This window comes from Pempheris klunzingeri, chromosome 11, assembly GCF_042242105.1.
Source record: "Pempheris klunzingeri isolate RE-2024b chromosome 11, fPemKlu1.hap1, whole genome shotgun sequence".
Classification (NCBI taxonomy): domain Eukaryota; kingdom Metazoa; phylum Chordata; class Actinopteri; order Acropomatiformes; family Pempheridae; genus Pempheris; species Pempheris klunzingeri.
The window spans coordinates 15269742-15295845 of record NC_092022.1 but is presented as its reverse complement, the minus strand read 5'-3'; the positions used below and the strand labels follow the sequence as shown (position 1 = coordinate 15295845).

General features: G+C 43.0%; 1 protein-coding gene across 1 annotated transcript in view; it reads right to left on the bottom strand.

Annotated features, from left to right (window-relative positions):
- Positions 1–21103, bottom strand: part of nkain4 (sodium/potassium transporting ATPase interacting 4) — a 40410-nt gene extending 19307 nt beyond the window's left edge. Inside the window, exons 1-3 of the mRNA XM_070839956.1 lie at positions 21033–21103; positions 5419–5556; positions 4074–4154 (exon numbers count right to left, since the gene is read on the bottom strand). Coding sequence (XP_070696057.1) covers positions 4074–4154; positions 5419–5556; positions 21033–21086 — 273 coding nt within the window. The 5' untranslated portion in view covers positions 21087–21103. The remainder of the gene's footprint in view (positions 1–4073; positions 4155–5418; positions 5557–21032) is intronic.
- Between the last annotated feature and the right edge of the window lie 5001 nt (positions 21104–26104).

Below are 26104 nucleotides of genomic sequence, written 5' to 3'. Positions count from 1 at the left end.
CACTTAAATGTACACATCAACAACTAATACATATGACAACAACTTTCGACAACAGATCTGTGGGGGTAACTGCAACAGGAGTCATGAACGATATCAAAATGAGGATACTGTACACCATCCCTCTGTTTCTCTGTGTTGATCACTCATCATCACCCTCTGTCTCCATTTTCCTTCTCTGTCATCCTGTCGTTCTCTCACAGTCATGAAAACAAGGGCGGCTGAAGGTCAATAGGTAGGATTGTGAAGACTAATGACTTGACAGATGCCATTGATTGAGCCTGCGAGCTAGGGAAACCATCTCTATCCAAGCTGCAGCCGCACTCACAACTGCGGTATGGCAGTCGATATTGAAGAAGCTTTTGGCAACTTACTGTCAGAAGTGTTACTGTTATGCTCCCATGCACCCAAAAGAACAAATCAATCCCTCTTCATCATAGATTCAAGGTTAGTTTACTGATACTGTTGAAACTATTTTCTTTAACAAATGTCAATACATATTTGGAGACAATCTTGTCAGTGCAATCACTAGAGACACGAGGCATTCTATAAAGCTTAACATCAAATGATTACAGTCTTATTTCTCATGATTTATTGTTTCTGAGATACAGGGAAGAGAGTTTACTTGTGTGATCACACTGGGATACAAACCTGAGTGGCTACCCAGGTGTTGTAGACTCTACTGGCTGTGATGATATTTACTTACAATTCATAAAGTGTGCCTGCACAGTGGTTGAATATTGATTCAGGAGCTTGAGAGACTGTGTTGAGGGTGGTCTGCCATCATCTCTAGGATAAAGTTTGCAGTCACTCTGTGTGTGTGTGAGAGAGAGAGAGACTGCGGGAAGCTGACAAATGTTTTTTACTGTGTCCACACTGATGCAGATGAATTGGAAAATTTAATTTACATGTTAAAATGACATGTTGTCTAAGTAAGCAACAACAAAATTGTCTATTTACCTTCACTTATATTGCGTTTTAATATAGTTGAAAATACAATTTATGTTTCATTGAAATAGTTTTCTTTTTCTGTTGTCAGACTAGCGATCAAGTGTAAAACTGTGATTTGATTAAAAGCAGACGCTGAATTACTGAAATTTAACATAGAGCTGTCCCTTAAATTCTTCTACTTCATGCTCATAAATTTGTCTGATGAAAATATCATAAATGCATATTAGTGATCAGATATATTGGCAACTGATTAACAATCAAAGACAGAAGCAGTGTAGGGATACGTAATTAATCCACAATAAACATGTTCACTCACTCTGGAGCGACACTAGGGTTTGGTAGCATTGTATATAGTCATATCCCTCATCAGATCAATTTAGTTTTAGCTTTCAACATTATCAGAGTCTACAGTCGTGCTTGTAGTTCTGTGAAGCTCTACTTACGCACAGCTGGGATTTCTCTTCAATGCATGCCAGCATGCTCACAGGAACAATGTAAACATGCATATTTAGCAGGTAATGTCGACCATGTTAACAATCTTAGCAACGATGTCTGTACCTATCCATCCAATAGTTCAGACACATCACTTAAAACTTAAAAAATGTCAACCTAACCTGATCACCAAATTCAGTGACTGTTTTGCATATTGGTCTTTGGAGAAAATTATTTGAAAGAGATTTATTACAATCAGAGCTTAACATATTGGATATTTAATTTATTAGAATTTTTTTTTCGGAAAACTCAGTTACTGAGTGCGAAAAGAAAAAAAAATGGAAAGGAAAAAGAAGCTTTTTCAAATTCAGACAGCTTCGTGCAGACATGTCCAAAGTCTCTATGTCTGCAGTCAATGTGTGCAGAGTGTGAGAGAGAATGAATAAAAAGAGAGGCAGTGAACGACTGGGGACTGTTTAAAACAGAGGTGTGTGTGGAGTAGCAGGGGTCTGTCTGTCAGTCTGTTTTGCACTGTGGGGGAGGGGATAAGGGATCAATAGGAGGTGACAGAGCATGTGGCATATGACTCCGACAACCTGCCCCCTCACTTCAAGGGCCTTGACATCCATGCACACAAACATACATACAAACACACCCTCAACATTGGTCAAGGCAGGCCAGACAGAATTAGCTGACTCCAGTTTATGATAAAATGTGTTTGGGACCTCTCAGAACGCTGCATGCCAGGTTTGGTTGTGCGTGTGTGCACGGGGTGTGGGTGTGAGTGGGTGTGTGGGTGTACTCCATTAGCCAGCTCTCCTCCTGGCCACCATATGCAGAGCTGGGAGCCCAGGCTGGCTCCATCTGTCGGGTTAATGCCCAGCCTCAGCCCCAAGCAGCTGGCCCCTACAAGCCTCATTATTCTAGCAGGAACCATGCAGGAACAGAAAACCACACACACACACACATACATTGTGGACACATGCATTGAAAGACAGACACATTTGATGGAGCCAAGGTCTATCACACAATGACAGAGTTGCCAGAGCATGGAAAGGTGTTTCTGAAATTCATTTTGGCTGTCTAAATTAGTGTGAGATGAACGTTGCCTACACGAATTCATTATTCTCAATGGTCACACAGGCAACTGGGCAAGATGCCCGTTAATAGCTTGGAGAGGAGAGGAGAGGAGAGGAGAGGAGAGGAGAGGAGAGGAGAGGAGAGGAGAGGAGAGGAGAATGCTGAAATGAAATGAAGATATGGAACTCACTAGATAAATTAAAAAACATCAAAGGAGCTAAGGAGAGTGAAAAAAATGGGGGATGACAAGTTGACAGGAGGGGGGTGGATACATTTACATTCAAAAAGGTGTATGTGTGTGTGGTGGTTTGGGTGGGGGATTTTTCACAAATATTTACCTCTTAAGTTGTGAGCTTCCACTAGAAACTCTACAGGGAGGTGGCTGTCCCCCACACAAACGATTTAAGGGAACATAGACATTCTTTAAGGTCAAATTATACAGCTGTTGCAGTAGTAGGTGTACATGGCACCGATTCTTAATGCTTAGGTAGTGATTTATAGTTCGCCGTAGGGTTCATATTAGATGGCTGTGTAACGCATTCATTATATACTGCAAGTAATCATGTTTACTTGGGCTGCATTTGTCACACTGGGGAGTTCAGCCTTGATATAGGCAAAAACCACCTGGTAGCAGTTTATCATATCTAATTTTGGTTAAAGTATATTTTCAGTGCAGATGAAACTCAAGAATGCACAAATACACCTCTATATTTTACAACAACAATTCTTACTGTGGTATGCCTGGTGTTATAAAAAAACACTGGCACAAGGTCAGAATTAAAGCTGAATCATTTTTAATTATTCATAAGGCTTCTCCTTGGCAAAGACATGTGTGACATGTTTTCTTCCTGAGAACTGTCACTGCTTTTGCGTGTCCCTGGCCTGATGGATATTGGAATTTACACAGTGAGGTGTCTTGATATATAAAAATAACTAAGTGGAAGAAAGAATAGAAAAAAAACGTGTTCAAATCATCACTTTTTTATGTTTGTGTGTAGTTAGTTGAAGTATTGTTTCTATGGACATGTGCAGGTTCATTTTAACTGACAGTGAAAGCAGAAATGTTTGGGGCAATCACGGTCAGCAGTCACCCCCTCTGAGAGATTAAAGTAACCTGTGTGAATGTAGAGGTTATTAATTTCAAAACTCTAGTGTGAAATTAGTTATGACACAGGCTTAAGGAAACCTCACATTTCTTGGCAAAAACATTCAAAAAGTGAAATACTCATATTTAGTGTTACTGCATGCATGTACAAGTGAGATGCCATCTCATCCCAGTAAATGCAGCTTGTTTACTTCTGCCCTCAGCCTGGATTTGTGTTCATTTTTTTGACAGCCAATCACTAAGAAGTATTTTCTGTGGCCATAGTATGACTGAATGTCAGTTATGACATTGTTCTCAACACACCTAAGAAGACACCTAAAGTTTTTGTCTGGTGCAACTTTTGGACACAGGAATATAAATCAGGCTTCACCCCCCGACCAGCCTGCAACTATGACCTTAGAGAGAAAAGAACATTCATCACAGTGCAGTCGAAGACACCTGACTGTTCAGATGGATGCGTGGCAAAAGATTTGGAGAGGACAGCAGACTCAAATTTTAGAAGTCTCACCTTGGACAGGCCTCCTACGTCCAAGTAGAAACAGATGATGAAGACATTCCAGGCCACCCACAGAGCGGCCCATACTGTATACTGGAGGGCAAAGACACAGATAGATTAGCGCCATGGAAACTAGATGAACTGAGCAGAACAGAATATGACAGCTACTGAATAAAATGGCAGGTTCAATGAATGAAGCTCCTAAACGAAGTTAAGTCTTCTCCCCCGCACACTCCCACACATAGACATTTTCCCATACTCATGCATTAATACACACCCACATGCTCTATACGCACAGAGACACCATACATAAAAATACACCGGCATATGAGTACTTTTGTTTAAAAGGTTCCATAAAGTTCAACAAGTCCATTTGAACCCTGGGGGAGCTGTAGCTTTTCCAACTGCTGAGGCTGAATGATGTTCATGTCAACCATTTATAAAATTGTACAGTCAAACAACCAACTGATGACAGACATTGAGTGGTACTCGCTTACAGACAGAGAGTCATTATAGTAAAGGTTGTGAAATCCTCTGACTCACAATGAAGCGTGTGTTTTAAATGTCAGAGGTGTCAGAGGAAGAGCGGAGGGTAAAACAGCACCTTCGTAAAAACATACATGTTGAATCATGAAAACTCTTAGCTTGCTCTTTCCTATTTTCCAGTTGACATGAGACAATAGCTCTATTTTCCCTCCTTCCCGCTTCCTCTGTTTCTCCCTCTTATCCTGTGTGGCTCCCGTTTATCCTTCCACATCTCCCCTCTCTCTCTCTCTCTCTCTCTCTCTCTCTTTATTTACTCTCCTTTTCTCCATCTCATGCTCCCCCCAATTTTTTCCTGTCATTAACGTCGCCATCTGTGCTTCCACTACTGCTGCTCAAAATAGGCCGTCAATGCCTAAGATGAACGTTAGGGGTTTAAATAAAAACTAAAGTGCATAAACGCACATTTATGAAGCTGCACAGTGGCTCTTTCTAACAGAGGGAGTGAAACAACAGGCAGCACGTGCTTTGCACCGTGTTTTAAAGAATGACCTTCTCTGTCCAGAAACACGATGTGGAGTATAAATCTGATGAGCTCCTTAGTCCCCCCCGCCAACACCCCCACCCCCTTTAATTAGCCCTAATTACCATGGGATTAGAGTGATTTAAGGGTGTCGCACAATGCACAAGAGAGTGCAGCACACTTTGCAATTACAGAGGAAAAGGCAACAACATGTCCAATCAGATGCACGGGCAGAGGACTAATACAAAGTGATTTGATGTGATATTGCTTAACCAAAAACAGAGAGGAATTGGATTATGTGATTGTACAGAATTTCACGTGAACAGCCAGTCCTCGGTTATGTGTACTCACCACCACAATGTAGCGCGGCCGGTACTGTATGGTGCCAAAGAGGCCGAGGATGACGATGATGATGTGGAAGAAGTTGGCAAGGATTGGGGCCCATTGGTAACCCAAGAAGTCAAAGACCTGTCTTTCTAAAGCCAAAACCTACAGGGTGAGAAAAAAAAAACAAAGAAAGAGACAAATGTTATCAGGTTGACCTGTTATAGGCGCAGACTGCCTCTCCTGCTGCATCACTGAACTGCGAGGAACATTAGGGGGAACATAAGCCGCACAGGTCATGAAACAGCCCTAGAAGAAATGGTAGTCGACATACACACACAGGCAACTTGGTCATGTACCGCTCATACTTTTTTGAGGCCAATATCTTTTCACCTCAAAGCAATGTCGACACGAGCAGCTTGAGTATTTAGCCTCCGACTGTGGGAGCGCCCAGAGGTGAAGACTGCAAGTTTTATAAAATAAACAATGACAGATTTATCGATTCAACCCCCACTGAGCTTGAGAGGTCCTCACCATTTCCAACCTTCCTGCCAATGGCCTGCAGGGATGAAAATGCTCTGGGAACTTTATGGGAGACAAGTGCCTTCCTTAAAAAATACCACTGCAGTGAGCTTAGGTGCTTATTAAAATATGTGCTCACAAAAAAACCTGTATACATGCATGTTAACCCCAAAGTTAAACCCTCTACAATGAAAAGACAAATTCCACAGTTTTCTCATTCCAGCCTCACTGTTTCCACTCCTTTGTCAACTGTGGCTTCAGGCCACTACTTTTTACATAAGGACGATTGATTCATTAATGATGTCCTTTCTGTTCGTTCTCCCTTCTCCCTTTCCTCTACCTGAAATCTTTGCGTGTGCAACATTTTGTGTAGCAGCAAAAAACAAAAAGCTATTTGAACCTTCAAGACTGTGAGTTCCCATTTGCATCAACTCAATTAGCATGCCATTTGGGGGAAAATACGGGGAGGGGGGTGCGAACCATTTAATTAGAATTCCATTGCTGATCCAATTCCCTTCCATTCCCAGTGTGTGTTTGTGTGTCTCAAGCAACGATGTGTTTCGTTGTGTGTCGACATGTCATTTCCAGCCAAGCGCGTGAAGATGGATGAGGGAGGGAGGAATCTCGTCCCTGCCGCAATGATAGGAACGCACCACTGAGCACGTTCACGCAAACACATACACACGCATGCACGTCACACACTCGATACACAAGCGTGGCTGCTCTCCCTAATGTAATGGAAATGTTACCAGCAACTCGATGAGGCATTGTGACAGGCAGGGGAGGGAGATGATCAAATACTGAGTGATAATTAAAAATGAACACTCCTTTCGCATTGAGGGCAAGTGCAATAACTCCACAGACAGGGTGTGACACCACAGAGGCCGAGGTGAGTGAGCTGCGACCTGCACCGAGCATTATCATGCCAAAGCCAAGGAATAGCTCAGACAAGGAGAAAGAGAGGAGAACGAATAATGGCTGGAAAACAAAATTGAGATGGATGGGGAGAAAGTTATAAAAACAGATAAACGAAGAGATGAGAGAAAATGCAGAGAAAATCACAAATGACATATGCTAACGTGGAACGACTGAGCTCCCTCCCTCTTAATAACCTCTATCTATCCCCTGGATAGAGGGGCTGAAGGGAATGAATAAAGTCAAAAGAGTCATACATCTTGTGGTCAGCTCTGGGTCATGGATAGAAAGCTCAATAAAACTCATGCGGGAGGATGTCAACAAAGATGAGGTGCAGCTTGGCAGCAGGTAAATTGGTTGGGGAGCTTATGGGACTGACCGTTTGGAATTGACATTTGTGAAGTCATTATCCAGCTGTGGCTTAATAAATACATGCCCCAAGTCCCACAGCATTTAATAAGTAAATTATTTCGTTTAGTTTCTTAATGAGGAAACACAATCGTCAATTCAACAGAGCAAACCTGGGTGAAATAAACTGATAGCAGCTCTTATTGTAAAGACAAAATGAGATATGAGAAAAATGTGAGAACAGTAGGGTAGAGACTTCTCGTATCTATGTCTGCCTTCTGTCTGCATGTCTGCAATTAAAAATGGGAAATTTGCATTCCAATGCAGCTACATACCGTTAGTTAGCTAAAAGTAACACAAAGCACACTGTATAGTCCTCTTATTATGTGTGAAGTGCAAGTCTGTTAAGTTGCAGCTCCCTACACACGATATCAGAGAGAAAATGAAGGGTGCAGTTTGTCGTCTCATGTGGAAGATAGTGGAGCTGAGCTCTTCCAATGTCCTCTGGTAATCCTGGTGAAAAAAAAGAGAGATCCAAAAGCTCTGCAAAAACTGTTAAACAGCTTTTATTCTATTTGGCTGGATAAATGCAGATAGCCTTGGGGTCTTATCTGGGTGTACTTGGCACGATTTCTTGATCGCAATAATGAAAAGCCTAAAAGACTGAAGTAATTTTAATTTGTGGGGAAGCCCGTTTACACCTTTTCTTCACCTAATCAGATGAAAAAAAGTGACTTAAGTATTTAGATTAACTGTATGTATGTTTGGCATGAATCTAAATTGGATATGCGACTGTTATAAAAATTCTCTTTCCCTCTATTTCCTTCAAACATCTACAGAAACACACACATTATATGTCCTCTGCACACATGCATTCTCCTATGGACTGCAGAGCAATAGTTACACTAATGAGCAGAACCTTTATCCATTCAATACGCATAGTTTAGAGCCCTTGATGTATTCATTACACACTGCCGTGGACCCTTTCCCTGAAATATTTCCAACAGTCATTGAATTAAAGAAGTGTATAGGCATTAGGGGTGTGTGTGTGTGCATGTCTGTGTGCTCATGTGTATTCTCTCCTCTGAGATGCTGTAGTGAGCCTATCACGTTCGCTGCTAACTTAATAATCCGCCAAGATGACAACAATCAATCATGAATAGAGAGGTCTCTGACCACCCAGACACACACACACACACACACACACACACACACACACACGGCACAATTAGCCCACAATTCATAGGAAGCAGGTTACTGGAGAGTGGAGTAGAATTTGATCAAAAGATACCAGCGCTCTTCCAGGAACAGTGAGCTGGCTACATAACGGCCTGTAAAAGCCTCCCGCCGACCTCCTGCAAGCACAAACGACTCCCTCTAGGGTGACGGAATCTCTTAGTGTGTATTTTGGTTTTGGGTGTGTATATATGTGGAGAAGCATGTTGCCCACACATACCACTCCTCCCACCATAAATACTACGCAATTAGGGGGTGGGTTGCGACAGCAGGATGCAACAAGCTTGTCTCTCACCTCCACTACTGCCCATCCTTTGTCTGCTCCATCCTTCGCTCCCTTTCACACTAGTTGGTTTTTCCAATCTCTATTCCTAGCTCCCCAAAACCATCAATTATTTTCTCCTTTAGCCACGTGATACCAGATTATTAACAGGGATGGTAGACTTAAATCCTGTTGCTTCTGTTAGATGTTGTTAGCTTGTGTATAATCTCTCTGTTTCAAGAGGTATGCATAAAAAGCAGTAAAGGACCCAGTGGACACAGCCTTATGCTATAGTCCCTTGTTTTCTCAACACCCAAATTCAGAAAGTCTCAAAGCATTTCAGTCACAACCACCTTCTTTGACATGCCATGAGGAGGAAGAGAGGTAAGTAAGCTACAGATAAAAGAGTGATGAGAGGATCAGAGTGAACGTGGCTGAGAGGGGGAAAAAAAACAACCTTTGATCTGCATCATTTGATAGCTAATTAAGATGTGCATGTGTGCTCAGGATAAGTGGCTGAAATGCATGAAAAACAGTTTGCTTTGCCTGTGTATCCTACCGGGATTTCAAACAGACACCTAAACATGTGGCAGGGTGGCTTGACAGTTGTTGGCGGTGATTTATAACTCAACTGTGCTGTCACTAGTTGGTTACATGCTGCAGTAGGACACACTTCGGATGAGGTGTTAGGTGTGAAAGGAAGAGAGGAGGATGACACTCCCCGTAGCAAGAGGATCGGGGTGACTGGTGACCCTCTCAGTTCCACATTAGCCTCCAGATACTATAAATCACATCAGTGTTTCTGTTTCTGTGCATGTCCTCTATGAAGTGTCCGCTGATAACATGTTACTGAATGTGTCATCAAGATCTGTGGCTTTGAAAAGCAGGTGTGTGTGTCTATATGTGTGTGTGTGTGTATGTGGATGTATTTTTTCTATTGGGACGATTTCAGGTACAAACACTGACCTTGTTGGGACCAGTAGTCCTCAAGGGGGCCAAAGCCTGATCATAATGAGAAAAAATGTAATTTCTTAGGTCCTGGTTAAGGTCAGAGGTGAGGTGCGAATGGAGGTTAGGTTAAGGTTAGGGTTAGGCATTAATTGGTTATGGTTAAGGTTATGGTTACAGTTTGGTTTAGGCTGTGCACGATGAATGGAAGTCAATGCAATGTCCTAACAAGTATGGCTGCGTAATCTTGTTTGTGTGTGTGTGTGTGTGTGGGGTTGTGTGTGTGTGTGTGTGTGTGTCCATTCTGTATGACTTTAGGCTGCATGATTCAGTCTCCTCTGTGTTCAAGCATATAACTGTGACTCACACAGTCAGGCAGAGGGGCGACATTGAGCATTGAGGAGTGCCAGGAGACGTGACGGGTGAATCACAGAGAACTCCTCCTACCATATTATCTTGTGTTTTTTAGTTGGTTTCTTTCAGCTCAATGGCATCGCTCATGGGTTGTTTTTACTTAGACATAGAAACGCACTTTAGCCAATGATGCCAAGCCTGATAAAAAATAATAAGATTCAGAGAGCCAATTTGTATGCAATATCCAAATTACCTGTTCTGCATTTCGCACTCACACTGGCAGACGTATTTTGCTGCCTGCTGGGAGTCCCTGGAAATGACTGCCAGAGCAAAACATGGCATTTCATAAAAGCCAGCTAGCTTGTAATTCATGGCTTGTCTCTTTTAATGTCTTTCTCTTCATATAGTTTTGACATTGAACAGTTGTTTTGATTTTCCTCGCAAATATGAAAATAACTGGGTAGTAACTCCAGGTGTGTCAGTGCTTGCATATCGGTGTAAATCAGTGGTTGGCTGTTGAGATCCCCCCCAGGGGAGCGCAGCACAAGTCTAACAGGTCAGGAGATGGCTAACAAGATATAAAAATCTGAGAAAAAAGAATCTCTGCTACACAAAATCTTGTTATTCTGTCACTTTTTCTTCCTTGTATTTTTCTTGTGATAAATGACAGAATCAGAAACAGAATTAAGATAACACAGAGGAGAAACAGAGTAGGAGAGTGAGTCAATCTTTGGCTGAAAATCTGTGGAAATATTCATTCAGTTCTAAGGAACCGAGATCTGACATGCGATTAGAGTCAGACAGGATCCGAATCACGCTGTCTTGTTTTACTTCCACGGCTCTTGGGTCTGCGTATCGTTATGTCTACCCAATATGTCTAATGCCCAAATGTACTCAGTGTCAGCTCTGATAATGTGATAGGTCATAAATACAACATGAGCAAATATTTTGGGAAATTCATAATGAACAGAATGTTTAGTTGTTAGTACAGGAGGTAAAAATACTTTCAATTATTCATTGAAGAATATTAACAAATTATTTTCATATTCAAAAGCATTTTGGACCCGTGAAGACCTCTTAGACGTGTGTAAGCTGTGTTGAGGAGTAGAAATACACAAAACTTCCATTTAAGGGGTCACCAGCAAAAAAGGTTGGGAACCACTGCTCTAACTATCACAATAAACCGACGCCTTATTCACGTCTATTTCACTGATTGGTGAATGCACTTCGCTTTAAAAAATCCAGAAAGCTGTTTGCGGTCACAGAGACGAGCTATGAATCAGAGGCCGGCAGGATTTTTTTTTTTTGCCTTGCCCTGGCTTGTCTTCACTCTGTGACTCCCAGCAAGCAGTAAAGTACTTCTCAAAAACTTTCTCCAATCCAATTTTTCACCTCTCGCCTGGGTAAAGTCATTATGGTCTGGTGCCTGGCTGGTCCTTGTGTAACTAATGGTGCCAATCTCTGCATGTGTGTGATGGAGTGTGTGTGTGGCACTCGTTGGGTACATGGAGGGTTGGATAGATAGATAGCCCTTGGTGGTGCCTGGGCTAGCAGAGCTGAGACAGGGATTAAGAGGTAGGGTGCCTTCATAAACTACTTTCTTCTTCACTGTTTGAAATAGGGTCTGCACAGTGAAACACAGCAGCTAGTCCCTTTGTACTTCGCTAAGTACCACTTGTTTTCGGTAGTAGTGCTAAACACACACTGAGTGAAGTGTACATTGTTGCTCTGTTTTTTGCAAAGGGACTACTCACAGCCCATTAAGGGAAGAGCTCTTTATTTAAGATTAAATATGTTAAACATCCAATGCTCTTAGTAGTAATAATATGCTAATCTCTTAGTGCTATTGAGAAAACACTGCGCACAAATCCTTCCCACTGAAAAAAACATGATAAAAGCCAGTGCTTTGAACTGAGCCTCTCTCTGGACACTGGCAAACTAATTTAAAACTTTTCCTTTTTGTAGTCTGTCATGCTGTATTGTTACTGTGTTCTTTGTTGCTGTGGCTCCCTGTAAGATTAAGTTATAAACCTCATTTACATTAGAGGCTACAATCATTTTCTGTTCAGTCAATGCTGTTGAGGGGAACTGAGTTTAGTTTATTTGAGCTTAATCAGTTCGGTTGAATAAAGCTCTCCCTTCTCTGTATACAGTCCATGTTCAGACCAAATCAGAGTCCTTGTCCTATCTGGGTTGTTGACTACCCTTGTTAGAGGTTAAAGATGTCCCACTCTATGACACCAATCTCATTTCTATCTCCTCGTCTGCTATCTGGTCTCTTCATCACACATCTCAGATCTGGAGAGTCTTTTAGGTGGACGTTACATGTGATTTCCTCCAGGTAAGAGTAAATGTAGAGTGCAGACAAATCATTTCGTGAAATACATACCATCCCAATACATATCACGCTATGATAGGACATAAAATGCTCATTAATAAAGACATCATTGTATGCTCATGCCTGGGTGCTTTTTGCCACTGAGTGCTTTGTAAACTAGTTTTGTAATTAACTGTTCAGCTAGACATAACACATCTGCATGAGCTTGTGTCTGAATTACAATTTTGCACTGAAACGTGTAAAGATGAAATATTCTTAATCTGCAAGAGAAAGAAAACAAATTGATTTTACTTCAATCACATCACAAAAAAAACCCCATAAGCCTTTTTTCCACAAAAGACATTTTGACGTGTCATAGTGGCCAAAGCACTGGTGTGAATGATTAAATTAATGATAGCTGAATACCATTAACCTGGTTCAGTTTCAGGGTCATTGTATAAAGCATGCAGGTTCACTGTCACAGCTTACAGGGACACTCGAATAGAACAGAGCTGTCGTTAAAACCCTAACACCTGTGCTCTTCCTCGTGTCGACTGTGAAAAATGCCTAATGACCACCAAAACACTTCATTAGAGGCAAACAAAAACAGTATGAGGGTATCGTTGAAGTGCAAAAGAGTTTTAGTCGGTACATTACAGCATCTAGCCAGAGTGTGCTCAGTCTTAACACCATATATTTCATTTAGAAATAAGAGATTAGAAAAAGTAACCCCCTTTATACAATTACAGATTTACATGTGTTGGTAAGTAACGCAAATATGATTGCCTCTATCAAGCAGATCAATAAGACGGGCCGTGATTGTGACATCACACCAGTGTAAATGACTTTGGTGTGATAACAGTGTTGATCAGAGGATGAAGATCAGAGGATCTTGACTACATGTGCAAAAGACCAGTCCATGAATTCTAATGCGTGGATCATTGAAACTTGTTTACATGTTATAGCTAATCTTTAGCTGGAAAAAACAGTGTTTTTAACACTAAACCTTATCTGTCAGTGTCAAAACAGCTTTCATTCTCATTTTCTCAATAACAACAGCCTGCATAAAACTGACTAGGCAGCATTTCAAGGATTTCAACACAAAAATCAACAAGCGGACTTGATGATGAAGCAAGGTTTGCGGAGATATGACCCAATTTCATACACTGTGACAGCAAACATCCTTCCTCATATGGCTGGTATCTCTTGTAAAACGCTTATCTCCCTCAGTCTCTCTTCCTCCCTTTATCTCTCTTCTTCCACTTTGCCGTCAGCCAACATTTCTTTTGAGTTTATCTGCAAAGGTGGCAGCAGTGTTTGGATTATTAGAGGCTAATTTAGACTTTGCTGTATCAACTTGGAAGAGAAATGCAGCAGCACTGGTTGGTACGATTTCAGCCTCAACTCAAGGGATTAATGTCACTTCTGAGGTTTTGTCTCTTTCTTGTGGCTCCAAATTTGTTGTTTGTTGTGTGGGTGTCATATGGAAAATGAGAGATGAGACAGCAGACTGCAACACACACAGATACTTTGATTTCTCCAAGGAGCTGACAGAAGAAAATCAGGCCAAGAATACAGCAATGGATAAAACCCAAACACACTAACAATGGATAGGATGGAAAGGAAAGTGACGAAATGAGAGCAGCTTAAACCAGCCAATCCCCTCTCCCTTTCTGCCTCAACATGTCCTAGATCTAACAAAAACTGTTTAGGTTTCGCCCCAATTAACAAGTAGGCAATTTAGCTGCGACAGAGGAAATTCTCATCAAGTATATGCAGTCGAGAACGACAAACAGCTGTCAGCAGTTTGCACCCTCTAGCTCTACTTTCCATAATTGACTCAGTAATGTTGCTCTTTTCATCATAATACAATCACTCTTAATCTTTCATCCACCAATAGAGGAAGTTATGCTGTGTGCATCTCTGCCGTCCAACCGTTGAATCTCACAACACAATTAGAGCAAAAACATCCGTGAAGTCATCAGCCGCTTGTAAAACAAGAACTGAATGCCCAAAACAGTGGGGGGATTTGAGTGAGACGAATATGCTTTGCAGCCATTCAGCTGAGTGTGATCTGTCAAGATAGTCATCCCAGCTGTGGTGCTCCCAAAGCAATTTATTCGATGCCATACTATAACAAATGACACCACTGGAACCGTTGGAATGGAAAGAGAGAAATGGGTTTGCAAATAGTTCTACTTTTATCTCCATTATAGCTTAATATTGCAGTGTCACTGATGTGGAACACACACAGACACACTCACACAAAGCCTCTGCATGGATGGCTACAGGCGCATACACTCACATTTGCCAGCCCAAGGTTTTCACTATGACCACATAATTAATGGTCTGTTAAATTGAAGACATTAAAATGGCGAACAGTTGTAAAAAGGGCCACCGGGGACAAAGAGGAGATGGTTTTTCCAAGAACACACATATTATTATAAACCAACATGCATACAGCAAGGGTGGCGACTCCAAACTCCGGGGAAGGTCGAGAAACAAGAGGAAGGTCAGCACCTCTTCCCAATTAGCATAAAACCTGGTTGCTGTAATCTCTCTTTAACAAGCATCCTCTGACGAAAGTATAACATGAGCACATTTCAGCCAAAGTTGGTCCCAAGCAAGCCACTCTGTATTTGTATCTGACTGGTTGCTATGTTGAATTTTGGGTGGGTCGTTTTTTGTGGTGAGGTTAAAGGCTATATATGTAAGTAGAGCTATCTTTAGAGTGACAGTTGTCCTGAGAGCAGGATGTGTTCCGAGTCCCACTTTCTATGCAGCCCAACCCCCTGAGGTCCTCTTCCAGCACTCGTCTCTCCTCAGCACGCTAACTCAGATTTGCATCATACATTCCCATGTCTCCTTTTGACAGGTTGGTTTTTATTTCCTGCAGGCTTTTCAGCATCTTATTGTATACATAAAGGTTTCCGTGGTAACAGTGCAAAGAGAGAGGGAGATAGAGAGATGGAGAGGTAAATGGAAGGAAAATGAAAGAGGGGGGAAAAGGGGAAAAGCTGCACATAGAGATCTCAGGTCTCTGGGGTCATGCTCATAATTGGCCCAGAGTGAGAGGTCGAACCACCTCCCATCCCCCACCCTCTCTATTTCTCTCCACCTTTCTATCTGCATCTCCCCTAAATCTCCCTTGGCTCTGGCCCCACTGATAAATCAGATGGTAATCAATAATTCAAACGTATTCACAGCACGGGGAGAAAATGGGGAAGAGCAATTGGGGGGGGGGGGAGTAAAAGAAAATGGGAAAGGGAGATAACTAACACAAAGCCTTGTTGTGTTTTAACAAAGGATGCACATTTGGGGTGGAGCATGAACATTCATTACACATTCAAGCAGTGCTTCTCATCCCTGAGTACCCAGGTTGCATTAGGCTCTCAGGTGAGACGATGACACACTGGAGGGAGCTCCAAAAATGTGAGGTGTGAGTGTGAATTTATTATACAGTCACCTTCTTTTGTGACCTACAACACACACACACTTTCTTAAATACTTTAGTCTGTGGTTTAATCAACTTTTTTTTTGATGGGGCTGGTACTTGAAGCCAAGGCCAGGCAGAACCTGCCAGGGTCAGTTCCTCTGTGGAGGGCTGTTCAGGCACTGCAATCACCAAAGTGTGGGTCAAAAGTACAATCAGCACTGCACACCAGGGGTCTATCTGACAGCATAAGCACAGCCCTTACACACACACACACACACCTACAGTACCTAATTATAGTGACCTGAATGACCTTCAAGAAGAAAAAAATAAGAGCCCGGAGACAGTGTAACACAGGGTCAAGACCTTTATTTCTGATATCACGACAACTCCTGGAGCCACTGTGGCACACGATTTAGGGCTGCAACAGCAAATTGATGAAACTGAATCATCGCTAAGATACCGAGATTTAACGATATGAGGCCCATTGAGAAAAATTTCAGGATAATGACAAAATTGGAGACACAATATAAGATTCCAAGTTTCACCATCTGTCGACAGCACATGGGTAAATATAAACTATACTGAAGGGTGAGACCCTCTGACACACCAAGGTCTGACACTGACCATGGATATTACATGGGCTGCGTTCAATTAAATTTTGATAATTTTTTTTAAATGACAGCCGTGATGAGAACATGCTTTGTAAAAAACATCATGAACAACATAAGCAACCACTGTTACTTTGATTGTGCTTGCATTTTTTTGTCAAGAAGGATTATGAGGCCAGTTTAAGCCCAGACATGAGCTTCATAGTGGTAATCAATGCTTGCTGGGTTCCACATAATTGACTGTGAGCGGCCTTAGGCTTGGTGGAGTAGATTACAAACCCCATTTGCAGTCCACATCTGACAAATACAGTCATCAGTGTGTTAAACTTGTTTGTTAATGGTAATGACTGTCTTCAAAACCGTAAGCACATACTGGTATTTAGATCTTCGTTCCAAAATAAGATATTAAACAAGACCCCAACAAATATTGCTATTGGCATCTGCTGCCATTTGGCGAGTACACCTAGCTTATGAGGAGCCAATCGCTGTATAGCAAGCTGTGTCTAAAACAGACAGACACCACATTTTGTATCTGCATGGATAATTCAGATAGGGATGCTATCTTACTCTGCCGCCATCTGTGTAAACCATAGCAAATAGTAAAAAAAAAAAATGTATTCCTGCCCACAATGATATGAATCAGAGCACGGAGAGGTTTCATGAGGACTTAATAGCGGACCCAGAGAAGCGAAGACGAAGGGAAAGAAACAAAGAGATAAAAGAGCGGTGACCATCCACTCTATTCCCGCTGGCCTATCTCCTCCATCAACCTGGCAGTGCCAAGGAAATACAGTTCATTATCATTGATCACACCAGACTCCGCGCTCGTACAGACTGGTTACACACATACACTCACAACAAAACACCCGCCAAAAGAGATACCCTTAACAGATGTCTGTAGCATCTGTAACTGATAGATTTGAAATATTCTTCCTCTTGCCAGGAACAGCTTTCATATTTCACTAGTTACCAGGTTTTGATATATCACCTCTCCTGGGAAGGGAGGCAAGGGAGAACAGGATTACACAGTAGCAGTAACTCTCACAACAAGATCTACAGGCCTGATAGCATACAATGTTTTATTGCCATGCAATTTACCACAGCTGCCGTAATTATTCTTAATTACAGCTGTGTGGTGCATTAATATCAAAGCTATGGGCCAAGGCCTGTCTGTGTGTGTGTGTGTGAGTGTGTGCTGACAAGACACACGTGCGCATGTAGATGAGTGAGGTGATGGTGGTGAGTTGGGAGAGTGAGTATGCTGATAGACATCCAGCATCTCCAAGCTCATGAATATTCAGCAGGAAATTTGAATGTTAGCACTTAAACAAATAACGCAAGTAAGTTAGCAATGAGAGCAGGGGAAAAAAAACACTCTGTCTTCTTCTCTGAAGCCACCATTACAAAGTTAGTATATTCTCTGGTTATGTTATCAAAAGAGTAGAGGAAAAGTGGGCAGCGTGATGCAAGATATTACACACATACACGCTCACACAGCGCTTGTGGGTAGTCTGACAGCAGTGTCCAAGTGTGAAGATGAGGTAAAACTTGCAGATCTCTGCTGCCTCTGCCGATGACTTCTCTGAAAGGTGGACACTTCTTTCTTCTCCTTGCTTCTGATCAAATAAAACCCCTTACAGGTCTTTTCCTTCATTTCAGAGCCACCCCAAAGCTGCACTTCTCTCCCTCATACAAAGGCTGTAATTTTCACCCAACAGTAGACCTACTAACCTACAGCTCACAGTTCAGAATGCGCAGCTGTGCCTGTGGGTGTGTCTGAGTGTGCATGAAATAGTGTCTGTGTCTCGGTGAGGATGCATCCGTCAGCGCTGCCAGTGCAGCTAAGGCCAGGCATTTTCAGGGTCAACGTTCAGTTCTGAGCTCATTACCCTTGTTCAGTGTGATTATGTGTGTGTGTGAGTGTGTGTGTGTGTGTGTGTGTGTGTGTGTGTGTGTGTGTGTGTGTAACAGCCCACTCCCAGACAACCACCACGACCAATGAAGAGGCCTCCTTCATCAATCACCCACAACATCAGCTCCATTCAGACCAACGTCCCTCCTCGTGGCCAGTCGCTGACATTTGCAATATGTCTGGACCAGGTCCCATATCTGACCAATCAAACGCGTCCACGCCAGGTCAGCTTTAGGTCAACACCTCGAACAACCAACCCGTTGAGACAAAAACGAGCTTGCCTGTGTCTCGGAGTACAAACAAATCATTAGACAGACAGGGCTTCCTGCCAATGCTTGCCATTCTCTGGGGCTGATCGGGGTTCTGACAGCGATCCAGCCCTACTGTCTGGAATAGTTAGGCTGCAGAGGGAAGAGGGAACAGAGGCGTTTCGATCAATACAGGCTCATTATCTGTTGCCTTCTGTCCCAGAGAGATGAGTCCCACCGCTCGGCCTGTTGATGAGGAAAGCGCACCACAATTCAATTAAGGGATGGCCAAGATGCCAAAAGAGGTTTGATCAAAGCACTCTGCCTGGCTAATTAGCACACACAGCGTTTCACAAGGGCTATTTTTACATCTGAGGAGCAGAGTATGTTGTTTTGTTAATGGTAGTTTTACCCTGTAATGGACTGGGAATAACCTGGCTCATTGTCAATGCATAGGTTTCAGCCAGGGGAGAGAGGGGCCTCACATGGGCGCATGTATATTCATGTGAACCCACACACACACATGTACACGCACACAAACACACACGCCTACAACCTGATGACCTTTCGAAAAGGTCAGGCAGAGTTTAACGCAACCCCTCTTTGCAGGTTAAACTCATCAGCCGTGTGCAGGTGTGCATGTGTGCGAGTGTGTGTTTCTGCAGACAGGAAGCGTCAGGTCATCCAGAAATAGCGCCCGGGGAAATAAAGCTGTTTCCAGGAGTCTTCAGGGGCTTTTTGGGGTGGCCCGCTGACAGCTTTATAAACCTCTTAACAAACGGTCGACCTCCTTCTCTCTAATGAGGCAAAAGGTCCGAGGCTGGGAAGGGAAAACAGGTGCGTCCCTCAAGGTGGGTTCATATCCCTTCGTGTTTGTGTGCGAGACACGGTTTTACTAAGGGAGCAGCACTGAAGCCACTGTGACACACGAAGCCATATAGACACAAGCAGACTCTATCTAATGCCCGAGTTCCCCGTTCCTCACTATCTAATTTCCAGAGATGGGACCTGGCAGATACACAGGCGGAAGTTCACAAATACACACCAGCCCTCGATTAATTTTTGACGATGAAGCGGGGAGGGGACAGCAGGATGCTAAGACTGAAGGTAGCAGGTCAGTCAACTGACAGCAAGAAAGAACTACAACCAAAAAAAACATTTAAAAACTCAGCGGCAGTGGCTCATATTGAATCTACTGTAGATTAACACCCTCTTATATCTGTATACACTTGAGACAGTGTGTATCTGCCCAAGAAGTACCTGTAACTCTGTGGGAGAACTCAGAGCTGGCTTGGGGGAGTACAATTTTATTAAATGGGAGGTGGGGGTTACAGTTGAGTCACAGTTATGAATCTACACAGTTACACTAACTGTCACTTCTCCTTATATGCTTTCCTTCAGCCCTGTGTTCCATTTTTCTTTGTTTTTTGATTCCCTCATGCATGACACAATACATCACAACTTTCCCATTTGACTCTTTGTCAGGAGAAGATTTTTATTGCTCCCTTAGCTGTTACAAGCGACATTTACTTGAGGGCTTATGGTGTGAGCAAGCTCAGTTTTAATACCACCATAAATAACCTTGTCACACCCTGTCAAGTAAACTCTAGTCAGGGATAGTGGCAAAGGCAAGCTGGCCTGCGAGTCAATGGGAAGCATCGTCTGAGACGCTGCATGGCCACCATCACTAAAATGTCAAGTTCACTGATCAGAAACAGACACGCTCCGACAAGCTATAAGTCTCTGCGCCCGCTGTGTTTTCGTGGATCAACACTTCAGAGGATGGTTCGAGTCCTTGATGAATAAATTCCGCAAATGAGATCAGAGCAGAAATGTATGCATTAGCTGACGCCTTAAATGTTTCACATCTCGAGGCGCCAGTTGGATATCAATCTGAAACCCAGACATGGGCTTTGAACAAAATAGCTGATGCCTCTCACAGAACTACATGATGGTGGCTTCAGGTGATACTCCGTATTTCTGTATATTAGGTCATCCTTGCAATATTCAAAAGAGCAAATCCATGAATTTGCAATGCACTTACATCAGGCATCACACAGCAGAGCTACCCGAACACTGTCCATCACTGTGCCACTACCTGAGGCTATTAGTGATGAGAAGAGCTGACTTCCTAACAGCACCATATGTTGTCTGTCACAACAAGGGATCAGGTACATAAATAAACAACAATGCCAATTAATCTGAATCTGTCAATCCAGGGTCATGATTCCTATTCAGACACCATTTCAGCAAATTTGAACACAAGTAAGAGGAGTGTTAAGAGAAATATGAAAACATGTTTGACTTCTTTGTAATGGGTGTCTGGCACTTAAAGTGAGCTGTTACAGAACTTTTAGGATCTACTGTTATTTCTACAACACTTGCTGCAGCCCAGTTAAAACAGACATTTAATTGTAAAGTAGTTTAGAATTATGAGAATATCATATATAATATAAAAAAAAAAAAAATCAATGGCTTGCTCAGTTCAAACTTGTAAAAACAACATGCAGCCGACAGAGATGTTGGGCAGCTCACCAACTGTAAAGTGCAGATGAAGATGAGAGTACACCGTCCACTGCAGCAGCCCATTGTGTCAGCGGCGAAAAACGTGACTCTGTGCCGGGAGAAAACGACTTGGAAACGGGTCAGAGGAGCTCTCAATGCGCCGACCAGACTCAGTCCTGATCCACGCACCGGCGTCCCATTCTCCTCTTCTGCTCCGGCGTCTCTCTGATGAGCCAAAATTTACAAAAAAAGAAAAGAAAAGAAAAGAAAAAGAAAACCAACGCAGGAGCGCCCTGGCTGGTCCGGGTCTGCTTGTTTGCCTCCGCTCCTGCCGGCCGGGCGCACTTGAGGTGACTGGCTGGGTGGGTGGCTGCGAGCCGGTGTGTAAAAGGAGGAGGGGGTGGGGGTGGGGTGGGAGGAGGTGGGATGGGGTGGGGTACTCCGACAGGGGGGGCTGGATGTGGCTGACTGAGGGCGGAAACTGGCCTGTGGAAGCTGCCCCTGGTTGTGTCAGGACACAAACTGCGCGCTTTGCAAATTCAAATGATTAGAATAGAGTCAGTGAGTCAATCAATTTATTGTCATGGTGACCGGACACAAATGTATTAAACCAATTTAAAAGGCTTGATAGCAATTAGAATGAAAGATTAAGTAACAAAGCATTTTTATTTGAAAACGTTAAGGATTCATACTGCTGTTTGTTAATTACTACTATTAACATCTCATTCACATTTACTGTGGACATAAATGCTGCTGGTGGTGTTTCTACTGATGATGATGATGAAGATGGAGAACAGGCGCCATCTTGTGACTACATGATGAGACACACTTTGACAAGTTCCAAAAAAAAAAGCACTGCTTTATAATACATAGCCATTACTCAAAATGGAAGCCACCCCCCCCCCCTCAGTGATTTTCCCAAATTTCAAAACTTCTGTCTATTTAAGGAGGATCACAGTTTCTGCAATGATTAAATTCCTAAAAGTCCCCAATAATTTGAAAAAACTCCTGTTAAATACACCTTTAATCTCAGAAAGGGTTAAATAATTAATTTTAGTTTATTTTATATCGAGTTTCTTTCCACACAACTTCCACTCGTGTACTTTCTATACCTCCTTTTGCCTTCACACCCCCCACCCCACCCTCTTCTCTCCAAATCCTTCTTACCCTGCCTCCCTTTCTCCACGCAGACCTTTTGTTTGGATCTCCATGTGCCTTCTGGGGTAGCCTCTACTCGGTATGATTTATAATAGAAAAGATCTTAAAAGCAACTCTCTTAGCCACCCTCCTCCCCCTCCTCTCTCGGAGTGCATGGAGGCAGGTCCCTCCTCTCTCCTCACCAGCTTGATGAATCTTTTACGCGTCTGCGGGCTGAGTGAGGGAACACTTCACATCTGATTTCATCACACACTCCTCCGCTCTCCTCCTTTACAGTGCCTCTCCTCTCCTCTCCTCTCTCCTGCTCTCCTCTCCTCTCAGCCGTCCCACGCCGCCCTGCCCACCTGCGTCCAGCCGGGCCCAGGAGGAGCTCCTCCCCCCATCGCCAAAAATAACCTCAGGGTATTTATGGAAGCCTGCGAGCAGGCACGAATTGAGCATTTTTGAAGGGGGAAAAAAAAAGCTCTTCTTTCATCGTGAGGTCTCACAAACTGAAAGAAATAAGCATCGTGATCAATTTGAAGCAGCTCAGCATCATACCAGTTGCCCATACAAACACCCCCCCACCTGCTCTCTATGTCTGCTCATGATGGATAGTCTGTCTGTGCCGTTAGTTTATTCATGTCATATCTCTCACAGTGAAAGTCTCACATCAGCATTCTTGGGCACATACATGTGATCTGTGCACAGCCAGCTGCTGCATCCTGCTGAGCGTTTTACTACATGTTGGACATGTGGGTCGTGGCCGTGCATAGAACTTGAGACTGGTGCTGGAAAGGTTCAAATTGTGCTTTAGCCTTAGCGGCAGGCTAAAAAGAAATCAAGAGCCACTTACCAGGCTTTTTTTTCTGGAGCTTTTTCACAGCATCACATTGTCTTCATCAGCAGATGGAGTTCGCTCAAGGTCCACTTGCTACCTGCGAACCAACAAGGATGAGAACTCCTTAAAGCTCAATAGATGTCAACTAAGAAGAAGAAGACCACAAGATATGGTTAAAAGCTCCAAAAGAAGCTAGTAAGTGGACCTTGAGTCGGCATTGCTTTATCGATTTATTATTTTCAAGGTGATGAAAAAACTTTCATGCTCATCCTTAAATTCTGCTTTTTTCAACAATGATGCTTATAATGTGTGAATTATTCAAAGCCAGAGGGATGTTTTTATGGCTACCGTGTGACATGAAATGGAAATTCTCTTTTTCATCGTATCTCATCATATCAATCTTTGAAAATATTTCAATCTTGGCTACAGTTCATAAAATGAAATTCTGAGGGTTCAAACACAGTTTTGGCTGTAACAAATGACGTGTTTTACTGCTACACGTGAAGCCAGTGAGTGCGAGGGCTACTAGTAGAATACATTAGCGACGGCCCTGGACTTCTTACATGCATGAAGCTCACTCACTTAGCAGCTGCATTTCTTATGAGAAAATGCTTCTTCTGAATGTGTGCCGTAAAATGTCTGTGTGTCGGTGGGAGAGAGTGAGACTGAGAGAGGAGAGCCAAGGCTGAAATAAGGTCACTGTTATAGTTCTATTAGAAGCCTTGATGGAGGTTCTCCTTGTGTTCCCATTTTGCCCGTTTTGCCCAACACCTCCTTGTCGACTCACTCTATGTGTGTGTGTGTGTGTGAGTGTGTGTGTGTGTGTGCGTCCAGAACACTTCTTTCATGACAAGTGTGTCCAAGCCCTCGGGGGCTGCTGTTCTCCACAAAGACACTAATGTGAAGTGACAGGACAGCCAGTGGTTCTCTGCTCTGAGGGGACCTGCATTGTGGAGGAGACCCAAGAGTCTGGTTCATAGTGGACAGCAATAGAAAAAAGACCTCAAAAGGACGAGGCCTTTTTCTCTCCTTGAAAGCGTCTAAGGCCGTCGCTTCTATTTCCCACTTTCTTTCTCTCTGTGTCTCTTTTTCCCCTCTCTGTTTCACTTATCACACATTTTGGTGCTCAAATACCCCAGAGAAAATTTCTCCCGCACGCACCAAAGAGAAGACTGTTTCGCCATTACCTCAGTCGTGAGGAGGACGGAGACTTGAGAGCAAAAATAGGTTGTTTCCTTTCCTACGCTTACAGCAGCCTGATTGACTTGATCTCCCTAAATGATGGTGGTGAAACAGCAGTTTGCTCATACCACTACTTATAAAGATGCCATTACTCAGGCTGAAATACCATACGTCACCTGGGGAACTGCTGTGGTTGAGAGAAACAACGCAGGCTGTTTCGCATTGGTGCAACAAACACCTACTGTGGCAAATAGTACATCATAACCTAACCTTAAAACAGCTAAATGAGCTGCTCCTTTCAGCTCTACAGGACATTTATCGACACAAACTACCCTACAGAGCTGCAAATTATGGCCACCGCTGGCTGTCTGACAAGCATATGAATGCTTTCTTTATTTAGGCCCATGCTCATAAAAGTTTAAGATTATGCATGTGTCCTTGGAGGCAGAGTCTCATCTGATTTTTCTTCACTATTTTACCATGGAAGTTCCAGACTCAACGAAGAATAAATACAGAGGCTATTATGAGGAGCACGTCAATAATTTATTATGGGATTATGCTTTGGTGAGGAAATAATGGTCCCCAGAATCGTTTTTGAACAGCCCATGTTATTTTAAGGCTGGCCGCTTGGAGGCACTCGTCTGTGAGGTCGGTTTTAATTGAATGGGGCTCTTCACAGGTGCGTCAAGCTAGAAACAAGCTGGAAAAATACAGGAAGAGAGGTAGGTATCCTTCAAAATAAAAGCATAGCGTTGGTTAGACGCTCACTGTAAAATAATGTCAGGTCTTTCTTCTTTACTGTTTGATCAATGGAAAAACGTGACCAGACATCATCTTAGCCAATTAGAACAAGATGCTCAAGAAAGAAAACAAATTGTGCTTATGAAAACTTCAAAAATGCAAATTGTGTTTATTATAGCAGGTAGTTTTTGAATAAAAATCCCGTTTCCTCGATTTTAACACTAACTGTGCAGGAAAAAGTTCGAAAAATGTATTGTAATACGGCCCACACATGGAATTTGCGCTGGACTGTGTTGTACTTCTTAGTCTCACCGCTAGGTGGAGTAACTGTCTTGAACGAGGCAGCTTCTCTATAAAATGAGTAATAGAAGAAGAAATTTGCTACAGGTGACCCAAAATGGCAGAATTAAGGAATCGTAAGAGAGCAAGTGAGTGTAGAAAGTTTCAGACACGGTGTGCGATGAGAGCACAGCTAATAACTAATGACGATCACTTTTGCTTTACGGAGGAGCTGCTTGATGTTAGCAGTCTAAAGAGCACCAGGACGGGTGAGGATGTTTTTGAAGCTGTGCCAGGTGCAGTTGGCATGATGGGACTTAAATGGGATGAGCTGTGTGGAGGTAGGAGGGATGGGGCTCCAGCTGGGACAGACAAGTGCAAAGGAATCTACGGTGTCCGTGGAGGGGCAAGAAAGTGGAGGTAAGGCTGTTAATTCGAGCACCAGGGCTCTAGCAGATGCTGGTGCTGCTGCTGCTGGTGGTGGTGGGGGTGTTGGTGTTGGTGGTGGTGGTGGGGGGCTCCTCTACCATTCTCATGTGCGCTGGCTAAGTCGTGGCTCTGAGCTGCAGCGGTTTGATTCCCTGAGATCAGTAATGGACCAGTGTTGAAGAGAGAAGGAGTCTTCATGAGCTCAGTGACCCTCTCTGGTTGGCATTTTTAGTGGATCTCACTGATCACCTGAACACACTGAACAAGAGCCTACAAGGCAAAGACCAGCTTGTACCGTAACTAATAAATGAAAGCTCACTAATGGAAAGGCTTTTTTTTTCTTGAATCATATTCAGTTATCAAGCAGAATTTACCTACATTTGATTGATTTTGCTGACTTTAATCCACTAGAGGTGAGGCGATATATACATCACCTCAAGTGGATTAAAGTTAGCAATATAGGTCACTTCTAGTGAGTGGCCCAGCCCTTTGG